At 37.9% G+C, this 19455-nt stretch overlaps 2 protein-coding genes across 3 annotated transcripts in view; one reads left to right on the plus strand and one right to left on the minus strand.

Annotated features, from left to right (window-relative positions):
• The window catches only part of LOC126763452 (protein cortex), a 39833-nt gene extending 27910 nt beyond the window's left edge, over positions 1–11923 (minus strand). The window contains exon 1 of the mRNA XM_050480981.1: positions 11865–11923. Within this exon, the coding sequence (XP_050336938.1) occupies positions 11865–11888 (24 nt within the window). The 5' untranslated portion in view covers positions 11889–11923. The remainder of the gene's footprint in view (positions 1–11864) is intronic.
• A 3316-nt stretch (positions 11924–15239) lies between these two features.
• The window catches only part of LOC126763455 (transcription factor AP-2-epsilon), a 112382-nt gene continuing 108166 nt past the window's right edge, over positions 15240–19455 (plus strand). For both annotated transcript variants that reach the window (XM_050480986.1, XM_050480987.1), the window contains exons 1-2: positions 15240–15950; positions 16016–16063. In XM_050480986.1, coding sequence (XP_050336943.1) covers positions 16025–16063 — 39 coding nt within the window. In that variant the 5' untranslated portion in view covers positions 15240–15950; positions 16016–16024. The remainder of the gene's footprint in view (positions 15951–16015; positions 16064–19455) is intronic.

Genomic DNA, 19455 nt, shown 5'->3' on the forward strand with positions numbered 1-19455 from the left:
AAAATTTTAATTACAATAACTATTTTCGGTAAAAGCTAAAATTAGTATATTAAATAACTTGTTTGACATTTAAACGGATCAATACTCGTATTCTTTCAATATTTTGTTTAATGTTTCAAAAAGTCACAAGTTTTAGAGGCCATATCTGAGTAACTGAACCTACATCTACATACTCGTACATACACACACACACATACACGCTTTGCGCGCTTTGAAAATGGAGCCTTTAAGTGGCATGTTGAATACATTTGTTACGCCGCTTTTGTTGCTCCACAATGCCGTTTGCCGTTGATCTCAAAATGAACTGGTAAATGATGGCCACATACACTCCAACGCTATGCTAATGTCTTTCCTCTTTCCTCATTCCTTCGATTACGTCCCGGCATTAAGCCGAGTATAGATTCTTGCCTGTGATTATAGCTTCTGACGTGGCAGCAGTTTAGAACAGTACAGTACAGTGGACACTGAATAAAATATTACTACTATTATATGCGGTCTTATTCTATCGATATAACAAAGTCGCGAGATCAAACACGATTGCCCTTAAGCAATCGGCAACTGGCAACGAGCAGAATGCAACTGCAGCGAACACTTTAAAGGATGTTACCGGACGCACAGGCTGGCAAGCGCAGCCGGAGGAAGCTTCATAATATCACTCATAATTTTTAAAGACGCTTACCACAATGCCGCCTTTACTCACCGAAATTTTTTAAGAATGTTAATGCAAGCTTTTGCTGTGGCTTGTTGCAGCTGATGTTGGCGATTGCAGGATTCCTTAAGATGGTAAATGTTTTAGCACAAGCCAAGTTTATGCGTGTATGTTCTTTGGCGATAGTATAATAAGACTTGCTTATTTCGATGGGATATGAGGAGTAGCAGCACTGAATCTAAAGGGTGCCAGCACGACCGACGGATTTTGTAAAAATATTTTTTTAATCGGAAAAACGCTCGGTGATTTTTCAGTGTTTGCAAGCAATTATTGGGAAAATAGACTTACTTGATCTGAAGTTTTGTTTTTTGAAAAAACAAATATTTATAATTAATATAAGTAACGGGTGTTTCTTTTAGACGTGATGTTAGATTCGATTAGATAGATAAATGAGGATTGCACCGCGCCCTGAAGTATATTGAGCCTTCTCCTAAGTCACAACGACTGCCCTAGCCAAAGCAAATTGATAAACACTAATACACTGCTAGGTGGTATTAAGGCGATGTGATCCCTATTTGGAAACATGGATCCAACCTTTATCCTGCGCCTACAGACTGCTGTGCAGTCGATTAGCAGGTGTTCTGGAGTATCAGGCTCTAAGTTGCAGAACAGGCAATTCGCCCAAGAAGCTAGGCCCATGTTATATTAGTGCTTCTTAATTTACAATGGCCAGTGTAGTAGGAGACAAGTAGCCTGCGTTTGTACCTTGGGAGGTTGATTACATAATTTAAACTTTTAAGGTTGTAACCATCCATTAGCAACTTGCTATTGCGCATATCTAGGAATTGTTGCCAAAACCTCCCCTTACCCACTGCTTCACGCTTGCGGAGCAACTCCTGGGTATGCGAACCAACCGCAATTAAAAGTTCAGGTCCTGCCATGTTGGTGGATGCTGCGGAATGGGCGAGCTCATCAGCTAGTTTATTCCCGGCTATACCTTTGTGACCTAGCACCCACATAAGGTGCACTTGGTTACGATCTGATAGACTGCTCAGTCGTTCTATACATCCCTGGAGCGATTTGATCTCGTACGCAGAAATCGCTTTGCTTCTAATGTTAATTCGTCAATACTTTTTTATGAGTTGGCCTTTTTGACAGTTATTACTTACTTACTCAGTTTAGTTTGCCATTTTATAAAGATCCGCGTTTGTTGTATGGGTCCAAAACGAGATGTCCACCGATCCCGATTTTCAAAGGAAGCCTGCCACTTAAAAAGTCACTGTGTGCTCTATGAGTAGCAGTCATCAGTCTCCGCATTGGTCTTTGAGTTTATTGATTTGCCAAAAGTCAGACGAAGCCAATTCAAGCGGAAACGGTGCTCGCGGAATGTTATAAGTCGAGTTTTGGCAAAAAAATCATGAAGAGCAAATGCAGTGTGATATGGTACATTATCGTGATGAAGAAAACAAGAGTTGTTCGTCAATAATTCCGAGCGTTTCAGACGAATAGCTTCAAACAAACGGCGCATAAAGCTCAAATAATATTTTTTGTTAGAAGTTTGGCCCGGCGGAAGGAATTACTTACGTCTTGAACACAGTAGTATTCGTATATAGTACACCTCACAAAGTTGAAGATTATTTTGGATTGAAGATCTTGTAGTCTGACGTGGCTGATTCTGAGGGTTGCTTGCCAGTGTGAGTATCAAAAAGTCATTGTAGTAGAGGAAGAACATTTTCAATACACTTCTAATCACATCATAAGAGATGCGTAAGATCGGGATACCGTTAATCCCTAGCTTTTAGTTAATGAATGATGAAGCCAAAATGTGGTGCCAGAGTCAGAAGAAGACGACGATCAATCGAAACCCTCGATATCTGCGATTCAACAGCTCAACACCATAGTTGATGTTTCAAATACATATTGTATATTTAAAAAATATATAATTTTGAATATGGAAATATTTCTTATATTTGGAGAAGTTAAGATTTGGTACTACTTTCCAGGAAGAAATCGTTCTATAATATTATTGAATGATTTTATACACAATTCTCTTAATAACGAAGGCAGGATTATTTCGCCGACATTGCCTTAGCTCGCGATCTTTTTTCTCTTTGCGTGAATTACCGTGCGAAGGCAACGCGAGACAGAGCGAAGCGTATTGTGCTGGCGCATGGCATCCACTCGTTCGCGAACCAAATTAAAGCGTGGCATTATGCAAACTCTTACTTATTGCATATGACAAAATAGCAAAAAAGTTACTTGATGTGCACTCGGGTCTGCGGCTGTCTGCTGAGGCGGTTGCTGACTGGCTGCTGTGGAAGCATTATAAACTTGATGACCAAATACATATGTATGTAAGTAAGTATATGTGTGTGCACAAGTGCATACACAGGCCATGCATAAATAAGAGCGCGCTTTGCGGTGCCACCCCACCTTGGCGTTTACTCCTGCACAATCGTAATGCGAATGGCTGTTAGCTGTTAGCTGTTCATAATGATGTGCAGGCATAGAATGCAACAACAGCATGTGCGGTCAATGTGGAACAAAGAACAAAACAAGGAGGGACTGAAAAGAGAGTAGACCGTGCGCGCCAAATCCTATAATTAAACAATTATTGCAACTCCCACTTTTTGCTTGTGGCATTCGATGGGACAGTCCTTACGCTATGTGCGCTACTCCTCCTTTTCGGGATCAGAGAAACGCGATCACCAGAGCTACGGCTGCCACAACAAGAACTCTAAGGGAACGATTAAGCGTTTGCACCACATTGACAGGCACATCAGAATTTAGCAAATGCGGCACAGGCGCAGGCGCAGGCATGTGGCAACAGCTTATGCACCACCTCCGTCTCCTTCGCTGGCTGTCTGGTGGTTTGACAAACCGACTTGGCCCGACACTGCGTCTGTGTATCGCAACTACAAATTGCACATTAGCGCAATATGTCGGGCCCTCCCCACCTGTTGCCCATTTTTTGGTGCATGTTGCCTGACTCTGACATTCCTACTTGTCTCCGACGAATTTGTTATCGACGCAACAAAGCAAATGAGCATGCGTGCATACGCATATGACGAGTACATACATATGTATAGTATGTCGTGGTAAGTATCTGCATACCTTTTTATGTCTACATACATACATAATATTATATAAGGTTATAATGCCTCAACGTTGTAAAACGAGTGGTATTCTTAAGGTTATGTGGCAGATTGCAGCCCCCGCAAACACAGCCGAGCGGTTAGCGGTTATAAAGTACTATTAAAATCACCGACCTATTCGCAGAGCAAAAAAAAGAATGCTCTTTTAGCCTGCCATATCCACCTTCGGCCGTAATTATATAGGTCCCCTATTACGGTTGCCTTAATGCAAATAGCAATTATGCGTCGCTTTCGAGGAATTCCCGTAGACACGTCATTTGTGTGGCAACGCACACGCTTTGGTTATCGTCAGCTCGATTTGCAGCATCGCCATCCATCTAGCCATTCATCCAGCCATCCATCGCGTGCCGACGGCAGGTCTGAGCGCAATAACCTGTGCACTCTGGGCACACGTATCTAACATTAGTGTGTTGGATGGCGTTGCATTGGCAGCGGCAACAGCATCAGCATCAGCGTCAACATAAACTTAAACGTATACAACAACAATAATAATAAAAACATATAACAACGGCAACCGAAAGAGTATTCGATCGTCTGAAGATATTAATGAACTGCAGCAATTCGGCCAACAGATATAACGCTCTACATATACATACATACTATATACGATTTTAGTCAACTATATACATACATATGGCATGCATGTGTGTGTCTCTCCGCATTTATATCACTCATCTTCGACGATCAGCCTCCAATGTAAATTATAATGAAGAATAAACAAAGTCAAATCACGTGGCAATGTAAGCCCCTGTACCGACGGCGCACGCCTGCGTATTGGTCAAGTTGTTCATCGTATTAGGCTTGAATAGAAATTTGGCAATGTCTTCGCTCAGCTGAACGGCTTTGATCGGTGTAGGCCCATACTCTAGGCAGTGGGCAGTAATCAATAGAATAATGAATAATTAAGCGCTTTCAAAATAAATTATTAAAAATAAATTAGTAAAATTGAACAAATTATCTGAACAGCATAAATTATATGGCATACTACTGTTTTGTTTTGTTTTTGTTTCTTTCTTTTTTTGGGCTGCAATAATCAAAGGGGCTAAGACACACGCTCTTAAAGAGGTAGATGCGTATTTACAATGTTTCAGATTTTGTACCTCCTGAAAATAGAAAAGCCATTAAATTCCAATCTATTATCAATTTTTCAAAATTTCAGTAAGTTTAATGACTCAAAAATATACAAAAACATAAATACATCGGTAAATTCGAGTGATTGTGCCGTCTTCTGTGTATAAACTGTTGGAGGCAGTCTCGAGCCATCGGCGTTGCAGTGCATCCATCTGCTTGTGCGCCGAGGCAGCGATAAAAGAAAGCGTTGAAGTCGCAGAATGCAACATTTAAACTTATTGGTCAATTGTTAATTATGTGTTTTGGAAGAAAGAAGAAAAAAGTGGAATTGCATTCCACATAAAAAACTGTTGGTTTTTTATTAATAGTTTTCAAATGTTCAAGGGGCGTTTTGTATACTTCTTACTAGTAACATAAATTTTGAAAACAGAAATACTATTCATTCATCTAAACATACTTATGGTGCGTATGTACATATGTATATTCCAAGCGAAGACAGGTACTTCTCCACCTGGTCCTTTCAACCGAGTAGAGGTCTTCCTATTCCTCTGTTTCCCTCGGTGAGTACTGCGGCGAATACTTTCAGAGCTGGAGTGTTTTCATCCATTCGGACGATATGACCTAGCCAGCGTAGCTGCCGTCTTTTAATTCGCTGAACTATGTCAATGTCGTCGTATATCTCGGGAATAATGAGTGACTTATAGAGTTAGGTCTTTGTTCGCGTGAGAGGACTTTTCTTCTCAATTGCCTACTCAGTCCGAAGTCGCACCTGATGGCAAGAGTTATTCTGCGTTGGATTTCGAGGCTGACAGTGTTGTTGCTGTTAATACTATGTATGACTTCGAAGTTATGACTGTCAACAGAAACGTAGGAGCCAGGTCGCGAGTGCGACGATTGCTTGTTTGATGACAGGAGATATTTTGTCTTGCCTTCGTTCACTACCCGACCCATTTGTTTCGCTTCTTTATCCAGTCTGGAGAAAGCAGAAGCGCCGTTTAGGTTGTTGATGCCAATGATATCAAAATCATCGGCGTACGCCAACAGCTATTATTTTCACTCTATATTGAAGATGGTACCTGCTCGATTAAACTCGTTTGCATCTCGAGAGGAATTATTTTCTATTTTCTCTAACAGTATATTTTTGAAGAAATCGCACCAAAGGAATCGCCTTGTCAAAAGTAGCTTTGAAACCTCGTTTGGTATCGAACGATCGGCTTTAATCTTGCACACAGTACACTCGATAGATTGTGGGGTCTCTTTTTTGTGGATTAAACAGAGCACACTTGAATTCCAATCGTCGGGTATGCTTTCGTTCGACCATATTCTACAAAGAATCTGATGTATGCTTCTTATCATTTCCTCACCGTCGAAGTTGAATAGGCCGGTAATCTATTAGCCCTCACCTCTTTGATGCTCTTCAAACGGCTAATTGCATTCGAACTTCTTCATGGTTGGCAATGGAACGTCCGCTTCAATCGTCATCGATTGGGGAATCGGTTTCACCATCTCATGATGTTCTGCTTTCACTACCATTCAGCAGGTTGGAGAAGTGTTCCCTCCATAATTTTAGTATGCTTTGGGCATCAGCCACTAGATCACCTCTTTGGGTTCTACAAGAGTATGCTCCTGTCTAAAAACTTCTGTTAGTCGAGCATTATTCCTATCGGCCAGCTTGTCAGGTTAGGTTAGGCTTAGTACTCTGCAAAATTGGTTGATAGCCACTTCGAAGAAAGGCTCTCCAAATATGAGCTCTTAATTGGAATGGGAAGGTCCTCCGCCTAACAGTTTTCTATTTTTTCTTATTATCAGATAGAAACATTTGTATCTCGCTTCCAACTACTCCAAAAAATATTTCGTCTATCAACCAATAGTGTTTTACGAAGCAGTAAAAAACATTAGCTTTTTTTGATCCACCCTAATGTATATACATATATAACCTTTCCGTCCGTCGGTCATGTGTTTGTGAGGAAAATATTTTATTGGACAAAGTGTCTTTACGAAAATTTGCATAAATTATAATGCAAGCAGCGGTACAGCCTCCAAGTAATTGTTGAGATGGAAGCACTATATAGCTGCCATAAACACTGGCGATGAAACCCAAGTTCTTGTAAGGATCTGTTATATTTGTGAAGGGTGTTATAGCTCAATTTCTTCTTGTTTTCAAATAATCCCTTCTCTTCTGATTTCACCACATCCGAAGTTCTCGAAATAGTTAAAAATTAGAATTTTGATAGGAGATTAACTCGAACATTTATTTAATGATTGTCATTACCGATAAAGGAACGTTTTCTCGCTTTTGTAGAATGTCACGAAGAAACCGGCAAAGCTATTGCAAGTTCTTTTGCTCGGAATTCGATGAAGATGATGAGCCATGAATAGCACAATCAATATTGACTTCTAAAGCTTTAAGAGCGTCTGGTTTACTGCTAAAGACCAATGGAAATTCTTCTTCTTCTTTATTGGCGTACATAGACACCGCTCACGTCCAATGGTGTTAAATCACATCTTGTTTTAATTACGATCATAAAAAGTTGGTATACCGCACTCTATTGGCAGTCACGGTGTCACCGCCTTCACTTCGAAAGAAATGCGAACCGATGATTTCAACTGACCGAAAACCACACCAACCTGTCAATTTAGGTGAATGTATTGGTTGTTCATGAATAATTTGTGAATTTTCTTCGCAACAGAATCAGTTTATTTACCGTACCACTCAGAAGAAAGTGAGTCTCATCGGAGAAGATGACTTTCTTAAAAAATCGTTATCGCTTTCAAGTTGTTCCAAGGTAAAATCAGCAAATCCACGACGTTTACGGTGGTCCAATGGCTTCAGTTCTTGAGTGAGGACAATATTATATACATGCAAGCCCAAATCCCTTCTTAAAACCCACCAGGTTGCGGTTTGAGACAGTCCCAAATCTTGAGAGCATGTTGGAATCGACAAATTCCGGTCTTCAGCAACACTTGTCTGAACGGCAGCAATATTTTCATTAAGTCGAGCAGTTCTTGGTCTTATTAGTAAAAAATGTGCGCTCAAAATTTTCAACAATTAGAAGAATAGCGAGCAGAGCTAGACTATTATTACGAACATAAAATGGCAAAAGCGCACGAAAAGTTGCAATTGTAAAACAATTTTTTTTATAATAATTTGTAAACGTCTTGAGTAACAATTTTTTTATAATAATTTGTAAACATCTTGAGTATATCCCTCCATATCGAAATTGTAAACATTACTGAATACAATGAAAAAACTACAGATTATGTCATATTGAAAATGGCCGAAATAATACTTAAAAATCATATCATCCCTATTGGATAATCCATTAGTATAGCCTAATGTTGGGAAATTCTGAAATTCAAAATACTCAATTTACTTCACAGTTTTTCTAATACAGATTCTGCCAGAATCGATGCCATAAAGTCATTTAGTATTCTCGAATTGACAAACGCTTTGAAAAAACTTAAAACTCGACCTACGAATTTTTTCCAGACATTGATGGAATTTTGAAATATATGAGCAAATTTTAGTTCGTGTTGATGGTCTCCATATGGTTCAGTTAATTAATTAAACAAGCTGGTTCTCAAAAAGATCAAAGTCACCATCAACGCTGAAGTTAGAAATAATAAAGCTTTCTTGTGGATTTCCAATTTCTGCGTGACCAGTGGAAAACATTTTATAATGAATGCAAAATTGTTGCAGATAATTTAGAGCATGTCGAGACGATGTTCCCATTAGCAAAAAAAAAAAAACACACATCACGGAAACGGCCTATGTACTTGAAGAAATTGCTGTAAAGAAGAAATTGAATTCAAATATTTTGCAACGACAGAAAAAATCCTTCTCATTTCTATGGCAGTTTTATGATAAGAAAGAAGATGAACTTAACGTATCTGCGAAACAGTTTCCAAAAAAGTATACCGCTGATATGTCTTTTAAGTTTTCCAATGAAGCTATTCACCTCAGACACGTTTACAATGCTAATTTTGAAACCCGTCTTACTCCATACAACTTATTCAATGCCATGTAGGAAGGAGCCCCACCTTTTTATCAGTTTTTCTCTAGGCCTTGCTCGCCTAATCATGAGGAATGTCGTCCAAAATCCTCAACTAACTTAAACAAGAATGTGGGAGAAAAAAAATAAAGAAAACATAAAGTGCGGACTTGGCTTCTTTTTAACTGTAGCAAGGTCATTGATAACCCACCCGAAGCTCAAAAATCGCACTGCACTAAAGTCTGCCATACTCGAAGAGTGGCACATGATCCCATTGAAATAAGACCTAACAAAGTTGATCCATTCCATGACTAACCGCCTACAACATTATTTATATGTACATATATATTTTCTTTATATTAATGCTCTTTGAAATTTATTTAAAGGAGTAAAACTGCGGATGAAGCTAGTATCCTTTTCGAGGTTCCCTACTTAAAAAAAAAAACACAGACACTTCAACTTGTTTATTATCATTCGAAAGAACATTCTTTGGCATTTATTTTTTGAAGGATTATCTCTTTCAAATGTTGGCCGCAGCTACGTATCAAATGGTCCATCCGTTGAGTACAATTTTCGATGACTCGTTCGAGTATTTCGACGTTTTACTCCAAGGTCTGAATCGAAGCGGAATTATCCGCATAGACTTTAGACTTTACATATCCCCACAAGAAAAAGTCTAACGGTATGATATCACACGATCTTGGTGGTCAATCGACCGACCTAAAAGTGAAACAATTGTGAGAGAGTTTGATATGATTCGGAGCACCCACAAAAGATTTCTAATGTTATAGCATAAGCTCTCTTTCTTTTTGTACCAAGTTATGGTATTGGAATCATTTTTATGAAAAAATTACAAAAAACTAATGAAATAATTTCTAGTGCTTAATGACCACTTTCGTTTTATGGAAACAGCAATTTTCTCAATAAAATGAACCAACAAAGTATCCATTCGCAAGATTAGATAAAACAAAAATTAAAGATTTCTTAGTTAGTAGAAATGTCAATATGTATTTTCTTGACTAAAAACGAAAAAAAAATCAGCCAAAGCATTAGCTGAAAGTCTCCGTAGATAACAATATTGCTTTAAAGCATTCAAATTTGATTCACAGGCGGTAAGAGGTTTCCTAATTCGAGGGCTGTACCGCTCTTACGCTACCAAAGCTTTATTTCTTTAATGCCAAAATGCAGTATTCGCTTTTATTGGAGGATAGGACCTTTTCCAAAAGAAAATGTATGGCTTCCTGGACTATATGTATATATGGGTATCACCATTTTTTTAATATTTTCCTTACGGAATCCCCATGAATATCTTTATTGAACGATTTTTCGAAATTTTCGTTTACTTGAGAAACCGTTACCTCAGGTTTTTGTTTAATAACAGTAATATTTCACATCTTTCACGCTAGGTTTACTTGCCAGAACGAGGTTTTGATGCTACGGAACAATGTTTTTCGAAAGTTTGTCCCGCTTACTGCTCAGAAGTATGAGATCTTGTTACAATTTGACCTAATTCACGAAAATATTTTTCTTCTTTTTGGTTTTGGTATAATTTTTTTTCATCGCTGGGAGCTTCTCTTTTTAGACGCCATTTTTAGTCGAATTAAAACTGAGCACACAATAATCTCAGCAATCTTTTGAAACGAAATAAGCCGCTACGTTAAAAGGGGAATTACCTTCTAGGAAGTATACGAAACCTTTTCTTGTTAAATGTGCTGACATATTTTGTTTTAAGCGTTAAATTTTTTTTTAGTTAATATTGCCTAATTTCAAAAGGGCAGCATTTTATTCAAGTATTGATGTTATGTTTATAATAGGTTGTCAAAAAAGTCTTGCGGTATTTTGATTGAGTTTTTTTTTTATTGAAATTGAAATTAATTTTTGATGACTCATGCCCAGCTCTTGACCGATGCTACGGCTGCTACTATGCCGGTCTCTTTCGACCAATTCAGCGATTTTATCGCAATTTCCGACGACAGGCCTTCCGGAGCGTGGCGCTTCTTCGACACCACTACACCAGAACGAAAACGTTGAAACCATCGTTGTGCGGTGGAATTGAAACTGTATCGGGTCCATAAACTGCACAAATTTTACTGGCGGCTTGAGATGCATTTTTGCCTTTATCGTAGTAGTACTGTAAAATATGCCGTATTTCCTCTTTATTTTGCTCCACGTTTGCGACGCTATAACTCACGAACGACTTAAAAGAAACGACAATTAATCAAACACGTGTTAGCGCGTGAAATCAGCTTTCCAAAAAGGTGTAGCATGACCCGATGCGACGAATAAAACTAGAACTACGCGCTTTCAGTGCCAACTAGCGAAAATACCGCAAGACTTTTTTTGACAACCAATATAAAAGAAAATATTGAATGTATTAAATGTATCCTTAGGAATCCTATGGTTATTGAACCCATATATTTTGAAATCAGAAATCAAAATACACATGTACATATGTATGTGCTTCACAGCCGGCGGACCAAACATAAAAAAACTCCAAAATGATTTTTGATGAACCTAAAGCGAAATTGACCGAAATGTGTGCGGCGGAAGCTCCAACCGACTACTACACTTGCCTGTTACAACGTCTCATAAATACGACACTGACGACTACCCCACGGACGCTATTTTGTAAGATGCATCAATTTATCAATAAATTTAATATTTTAAGAAACCAATATCTGTTTTTTTTTTTATAATTATTCCAACTATAGAAGGCGAGTTTCATAAAAAAGGAATTTTAGAAGCACTCACTGTAGGACGAATAAAAATATATAATTCAATGAATCTGTTATAAACTAAATTTATTTCTGTATTTTTATTTATAACCTTTTAATAATTTTTTTTTATTGTTAAGATAAAAAGTTGTAATTATGAATTATTCCTCTGGTGGCGGTGGACGCTTTATTTTCACAATATTATTTCATATTCGAACTGCCGCGTCATTTGCGATTAACTAAACTGTACTTTACCGTTATAAAATTATGAAAATATCCTTACATTTGATAGAAATGGTTTTTCCATACTGTTTGAGTAACGTTTGAATAAGGACGCAGTTCCATACACAATATTTCTAAAATCTGACTTTACATATTTGAAAATGTACTTGTAAAGGCTCGGGAGAGTCTTTTTATTAAAGAGAAAATTTTTGTACATGCGCTGAAAGGTCTGCTGAATTTCGGAGAGTTTTAACAGCAGGCAGCGCTGACTGCTACCGGCGTAGGTCCGCAGCTACTCGCATGATATGTGCAAATAGTAGACGAATGCCCCAGAAGTGAATTGGTTCGCCATCTCAAGTTTTGCTTCGGGATAATCGTCGTCGATACACACATACATATGTACATTTTGTGCAGTTCGTTCAATTCAGCGCTACGTGCTTATGAATGTGGTTATATAGGTATAATATACATACTATGTAGATAACCATGTAGGTCGATATATGTACGCAAGTTCATCAGCTACAGTACCAATGATGTCGCTCCACGAAGGGCGGCGGAATAAAGATGCAGAATCATCCCCAAAGCGAAATGTTCTCGGGCAGAAAAGGCATTATTCTTGCACTTCATAATGTAGTGGGAGTAGGACTTACCAGTACATAGGAGTCATATCCAAGTAAACATACTTATGAAATATAGTATATATATAATATGTGTATATGCTTACATATCTACACCTTTGTACCTATCTTGTAGTTGTATTAATTTACATATATCCTGGCAAAATGCGAATATTCCATGCATCCATCTAAAATGTATTCCACATGAGGCAGAGACTACTCCAAAATTACGCGAAACGCATAGAGCACGAAGCTTATACCCGAACTCTAAGCTCCCTACTTTTTTAAAGATAACAAGTAAGGAAGGGCTAAGTTCGGGTGTCACCGAACATTTTACACTCTCGCATGATAAAGTGATAATCGAGATTTCATTATCCGTCATTTACATATTTTTCAAATACCGTCTTTGTGTAAAGTTTTATTCCGCTATCATCATTGGTTCCTAATGTATATATCGTATTATACAGAGAAGGCATCAGATGGAATTCAAAATAGCGTTATATTGAAAGAAGGCGTGGTTGTGAACCGATTTCACCCATATTTCGTAAATGTCATCAGGATATTAGGAAAATATTATATACCGAATTTCATTGAAATCGGTAGAGTAGTTCCTGAGATATGGTTTTTGGTCCATAAGTGGGCGACGCCACGCCCATTTTCAATTTTTGAAAAAAGCCTGGGTGCAGCTTCCTTCTGCCATTTCTTCCGTAAAATTTAGTGTTTCTGACGTTTTTTGTGAGTCGGTTAACGCACTTTTAGTGATTTTCAACATAAGCTTTGTATGGGAGGTGGGCGTGGTTATTATCCGATTTCTTCCATTTTTGAACTGAATATGGAAATGCCTGAAGGAAACGACTCTATAGAGTTTGGTTGACATAGCTATAGTAGTTTCTGAGATATGTACAAAAAACTTAGTAGGGGGCGGGGCCACGCCCACTTTTCCAAAAAAATGACGTCCAAATATGCCCCTCCCTAATGCAATCCTTTGCGTCAAATTTCACTTTAACATCGTTATTTATGGCTTAGTTATGACACTTTATAAGTTTTCGGTTTTCGCCATTTTGTGGGCGTGGCAGTGGGCCGATTTTGCCCATCTTAACTTAACCTTCTTATGGAGCCGAGAAATACGTGTACCAAGTTTCATCATGATATCTCAATTTTTACCAAGTTACAGCTTGCACGAACGGACGGACAGACAGACATCCGGATTTCGACTCTACTCGTCACCCTGATCACTTTGGTATATATAACCCTATATCTAACTCTTTTAGTTATAGGACTTACAAACAACCGTTATGTGAACATAACTATAATACTCTCCTTAGCAACTTTGTTGCGAGAGTATAAAAATAACATGACAGCTTGACATGACCCACGCGTGATCTGTCAAAAAAAGACTAAAAAGTACGTCTACTTGGATAACCCGATAACATTTGCAGAAAAGTTCCGAAGAAGTGTATACTATGTGGAATATTTTATGGTTCTCAAATTCGGCAATCAATGAAAGACACGGGTTTTATCAAAGTTATGGTCATTCCCGAAAGTGAAGCTTGGAAAAGTTTAGTGTTGATTTCGAACATTTTTTAGGTAACCATAAAGTACAAGATTAGGAAATAATTGTGGACAATATAATGACAAATTTTTAGATTCGAAAACAAATATGAGTATCAAGTCAGACAATCTACGCAATCAACCGGGTAAATTTTCGGATATTTCAGAAATTATAGTACGAAATGTGAGAGCAGTTCCACCGGCATAAAAAATTTATAGAAGAAAAGTGTTAAGGTTGATGGGATCGGCGCTTGGTGATAAATTGGTGTTGGTCTTTAAAAAAGAAACGTCCAACTGGAAAATTAAACAAGAAATTCTCATAAACTGCGCTTTATTGAGATATAACAAATGTTTTTGACGTTTTTCTATCTATTGACGTCGATGTATCCAGCAAACATTACAAAACAATCTCTTTAACAAAAATCATTTTGGTTTGATGCCATCCAAAAGATAAAATTTAAGAAACACAATTATTTTTCTCATTGCTGTACACTTTTATATAACATATAGCATATACAAAGATACATAGTATGTGTGTATGTACATATATACAAAATATATAGGCATGTATGCGTGGTGGTGTTGCGGAAGGATGCTTGAGACTGCGAGGGGTATTTGTATGAAAGTTTGCCTGCCTCGAGGCTTAAATAAGCAAAGTCCCTGCTTGCGCGCTGTTTCAGCTCCAGCTGCAAATATTAAATCAAGGTAGAGGATTCATGTGAACATATATTAAACTATATACACACACATATACCGTTACACTTAAACGAGCATAAGATTACATGCAAATCCATTTGTAGGATGGCCTTTGGCATATGTACGTTCATATGGCTACAGCTACGAGAATGCTCACAAGTATAGCATTTACAAATCTATGTATATAGTACATATGTACATACATATGTACCATATGTAAGCACGTAGATATGGTTCTCTTCACCTCCTCCACCTGGTTACTTGAGATGGCCGGCGTATGCCTATCTTTTCTACGATTTTAGCTACCTCAGCAGGTGAGGGTGGGGAAAACGCCGAGAATCACGTATGTAGCCAGTACGCGACCACTACAAAACTTGCGTACCCCCTGGCAGTTAAGTGCATGCATGCTGCCATCCCAACATACATACATACATACAGATGAATGTATGGCCATTATATACACATGTTTATGCCTGTATACATGCATATGTACACATGTACATACGCAAACGCAACTACAAGAGATTTCCGTTTTGGAAAGCCCTCGCTATCTTACGGCACGAGTAGGTGTACTCGCACGATGATAGTCAGCATTCATGCTCATACGCATGAAAATGGTTACCAAGTGCAGCAGCAGCAGAAGCAACAACATCAACCCAATGTGGCATAGCACAGTCGATCACAGAAGCTGCGAAGTGTACTCCCCCAGGTAGTACATAGCCAAAGGCTGGGTCTTCGCTGCAATCACCCAGGAATATCATCACGCTTGCAAGTTTGCTGGAGTCTGTGGCCGAAACCACAAGGGGGATTCGGAAGTTATTGTTGTTTTTCGGCGCATTATTTTGCAGGGAATATCTAGTACAACTGGAGTATGCATAAGTAAAAAAATTTCTGAAAAGACAAAGTGAACCGAACGGTAAAACAATACGGAAATTAACTCACCGGATGAGGGCCTTTTTCAAATTTGTATAACTCAATTCCGAAATATACTGGCAATATTCTACTGCTTTCGAAAATAGTGACCGCTTTATATGTATGCACGTGAAGATTTAATTGAATGTTTGTGAAAATTTTATTAGTAATCCTTAGTACTTAGTTATACATAAATAAGGTTAGCAGCATTGCCGACGGTAGAAACGACAAATCAATGATGTGTTAGTGAATGTGTTAACGACAAATTCCGTTTTGTAAGAAATCCAGAAAAGCACGAAATCTTAAAATCAAACCACCCAAGTTCAGTAGTAATTTTCACACTGGATTTCCCAAGCAACTTCCGAAGGAAGGTGAATTTCAAAACACAAATACTAAACATAATATTATTAATTTCAATAAATCGCACTTATTGCAGGAATTGGACATGTCATTCCTGGCAACTTTGGATGCTAACGCTTGGCAGGTAATATTGAGCATGTAACGTATTGACATGCCATAAGAAGTGAGTATGTACCGTTACATACATACACATATAGTATATGCTTGATTACTAACAATTAAAAGAAAGCGACGATTGCTAAAAATATGACTGAAGCAGAATGTGTTCTAAGTTTTATGCCTCTTGTGTATAAGCATATACATAAGTATGTATGTATAAATGCAAATCAAAGTAAATGCGATAAACGCAAATAAAACCAAATTCAGAGCTCCATTTTAACGGTTTATTTGATTACATTTATATTTATAAATTAGTATTATCGAGAGCGCTTTACTAATATTCAACTCATTTTAGTGTTTTATAGTTAAAAATATGTTTAAAAACAGATTTAATTCGTATTTTGTGAATATTTTTGTGACGACACTGTTAAAACCAATGGTACTGTATAGAAAGAAATGCGACAATGCCAACAATTATTCGAACGCGTCTAGGTAAAAAAGAGGTTCGTTCTATTATCAAAATGGAAAGATTAAATTTCATTCGTCAGACAATAGTTATTCCCAGGTAACGCCGAAAGGGTTTTCCAATTTTAAATTTTGCATTTATGTGAACACTTTGGAGAAAAAAACATGTTTGAATTTAACGCTCCGGCGAGCCGCGGCGTTGCCTCGTAAATTATACTTATATTGAAATAAGCATAAAACTTCGAATGGATCGGTAGTCTTGAAGTTATAAGGGGCACTGTCTTTGAAAACGTGATTTTGGGAAGAAAACGCTTTAACAAACAGATATAAAAAACAAGAAAAACGTTAACTTCGGCTTCACCGAAACTAATATACCCTTCACACTCTTTTAGTAACTATGTGTTCAGTTTGTATGGAGGTTATATGCTATAGTAATCCGATCTGAACAACTTTTTCGGAGATTATATTATTACCCTAAGCAGTAATCCATGTCAAATTTCATGAAGATACCACGTCAAATCCGAAAGTTTTCCAAACAAGCCTTTGATTCCGATCATTCAGTTTGTATGGCAGCTATATGCTATAGATAGCCGAACTGAACAATTTCTTCCTATATTACATTATTTCTATGAGCAATAACTCATACCAAATTTCGTCAAGATATGTATATCGTCAAATGTGAAGTTTTCCATACAAGAACTTGATTCCGATCGTTCAGTTTGTATGGCAGCTACATGTTATAGTGATCCGATATCGGCAGTTCCAACAAATGAACAGCTTCTTGAAGAGAAAATGACGTTTGCAAAATTTTAAAACGATATCCTAAAAACTGAGGGACTAGTTCGTATATATACAGACAGACAGACAGACGAACGGACGGACATGGCTAAATCGACTCAGCTCAACATACTGATCATTTATACAAGGTCTGTCGCAAAAGAAAGAGAACTTTTTAAATATAACTGTTTGTGGTGACGCCACCTATTGGTGGGTATATGAAATAACAAGTTTGATCTCTTGTTGACATTTCGTAAAAAATTTAAGACAATTGGATAACTACAATCGATGTTATCGGTCAACAAGTAAGGAAGGGCTAAGTTCGATTTTATACTCTCGCAAAAGTGATAATCGAGATTTCATTATCCGTCATTTACATATTTTTCAAATACCGTATTTGTGTAAAGTCTTATTCCGCTATCATCATTGGTTCCTAATGTTTATACTCGTATTATACAAAGAAGGCATCAGATGGAATTCAAAATAGCTTTATATTGGAAGAAGGCGTGGTTGTGAACCGATTTCAGCCATATTTCGTACATGTCATCAGAGTGTTAAGAAAACATTATATACGAATCGGTAGAGTAGTTCCTGAGATATGGTTTTTGGTCCATAAGTGGGCGGCGCCACGCCCATTTTAAATTTTTAAAAAAAGCCTGGGGGCAGCTTCCTTCTGCCATTCCTCCCGTAAAATTTAGTGTTGCTGACGTTTTTTGTGATTTTGAACATAACCTTTGTATGGGAGGTGGGCGTGGTTATTATCCAATTTCTTCCATTTTTGAACTGTATATGGAAATACCTGAAGAAAACGACTCTGTAGAGTTTGGTTGACATAGGTATAGTAGTTTCCGAGATATGTACAAAAAACTTAGTAGGGGGCGGGGCCACGCCCACTTTTCCAAAAAAATTACTTCCAAATATGTCCCTCCCTAATGCGATCCTTTGTGCCAAATTTCACTTTAATATCTTTATTTATGGCTTAGTTTTGACACTTTATAGGTTTTCGGTTTCGCCATTTTGTGGGCGTGGCAGTTGGCCGATTTTGCCCATCTTCGAACTTAACCTTCTTATAGAGCCAAGGAATACGTGTACCAAGTTTCCTCATGATATCTCAATTTTTACTCAAGTTACAGCTTGCACGGACGGACGGACAGACAGCTTTTGGTCATCACTTTGGTATATATAACCCTATATCTGACTCTTTAGTTTTAAAACAAAACTGCATTGTTGCGAGAGTATGAAAAATGCAAAGAGCAAATATTAAATTTTGTTTTAAACTTGGGAAAACGTTTACTGAAACATTTCAAATGATGAAAAAAGTTTATGGTGATCAGTGCCTCTCCCGTAGTAATGTGCATGAGTGGGTGAGTGGTTTAAGCGATTCCAAGAAGGTCGTGAGGAGTTAATTGGAGTTAAATATCACCAAAGACTCCATTCATCGCATTTTGATAGATAAATTGAGTCTACGGAAGGTGTGCTCCAAGTTTGTTCCGCACAAATTGACTGAAGAGCAAAAATTGCTACGAATCCAATATTGTAGAGATTTGATTAAGGAGTCGAGAACGGACATAAACTACAAATATTCGATTGTGACTTGTGATGAAACGTGGTGCTTTCAATATGATCCCGAAACCAAACGTCAAAGTGCCGAATGAAGCATCCAGACGAGCCGAAAAAAAGTCGCCTTCAGAAGTCAAAAATAAAGACAACGCTGATTTGTTTTTACGATTCCGAGGGTATTGTACACCGAGAGTTCGTCAAACGATTAATGTTATGTTTTACCTTGGTGTTATGAAGCGTCTTTTGTCACGCATTCGTCGTGCTCGACCACAATACCGTGAGGCAGGGTCCTGGCGCCTGTTGCACGATAATGCGCCGTGCCATCGGTCGACGCTTGTCACTGATTTTTTGACAAAAAACTCCATATTAACCATTAATCACTCACCCTACTCACCTGATCTGGCACCCTGTGATTTTTACCTGTTTGGAAAACTTCATTTGCCCATGAAAGGACACTGGTTTCCGGACATTTCAGCTATCCAAAAGGCGACGACCGATATTCTCAAGAGCATTCCGAAAAATGACCTTAAACACTCATTTGAAATGCTAATTGAGCGGGCTAAACGCTGTATCGAAGCACAAAGAAACTACTTTGAATAAAAAAATATAACTTTT

This window comes from Bactrocera neohumeralis, chromosome 6 (assembly GCF_024586455.1).
Source record: "Bactrocera neohumeralis isolate Rockhampton chromosome 6, APGP_CSIRO_Bneo_wtdbg2-racon-allhic-juicebox.fasta_v2, whole genome shotgun sequence".
NCBI lineage: Eukaryota > Metazoa > Arthropoda > Insecta > Diptera > Tephritidae > Bactrocera > Bactrocera neohumeralis.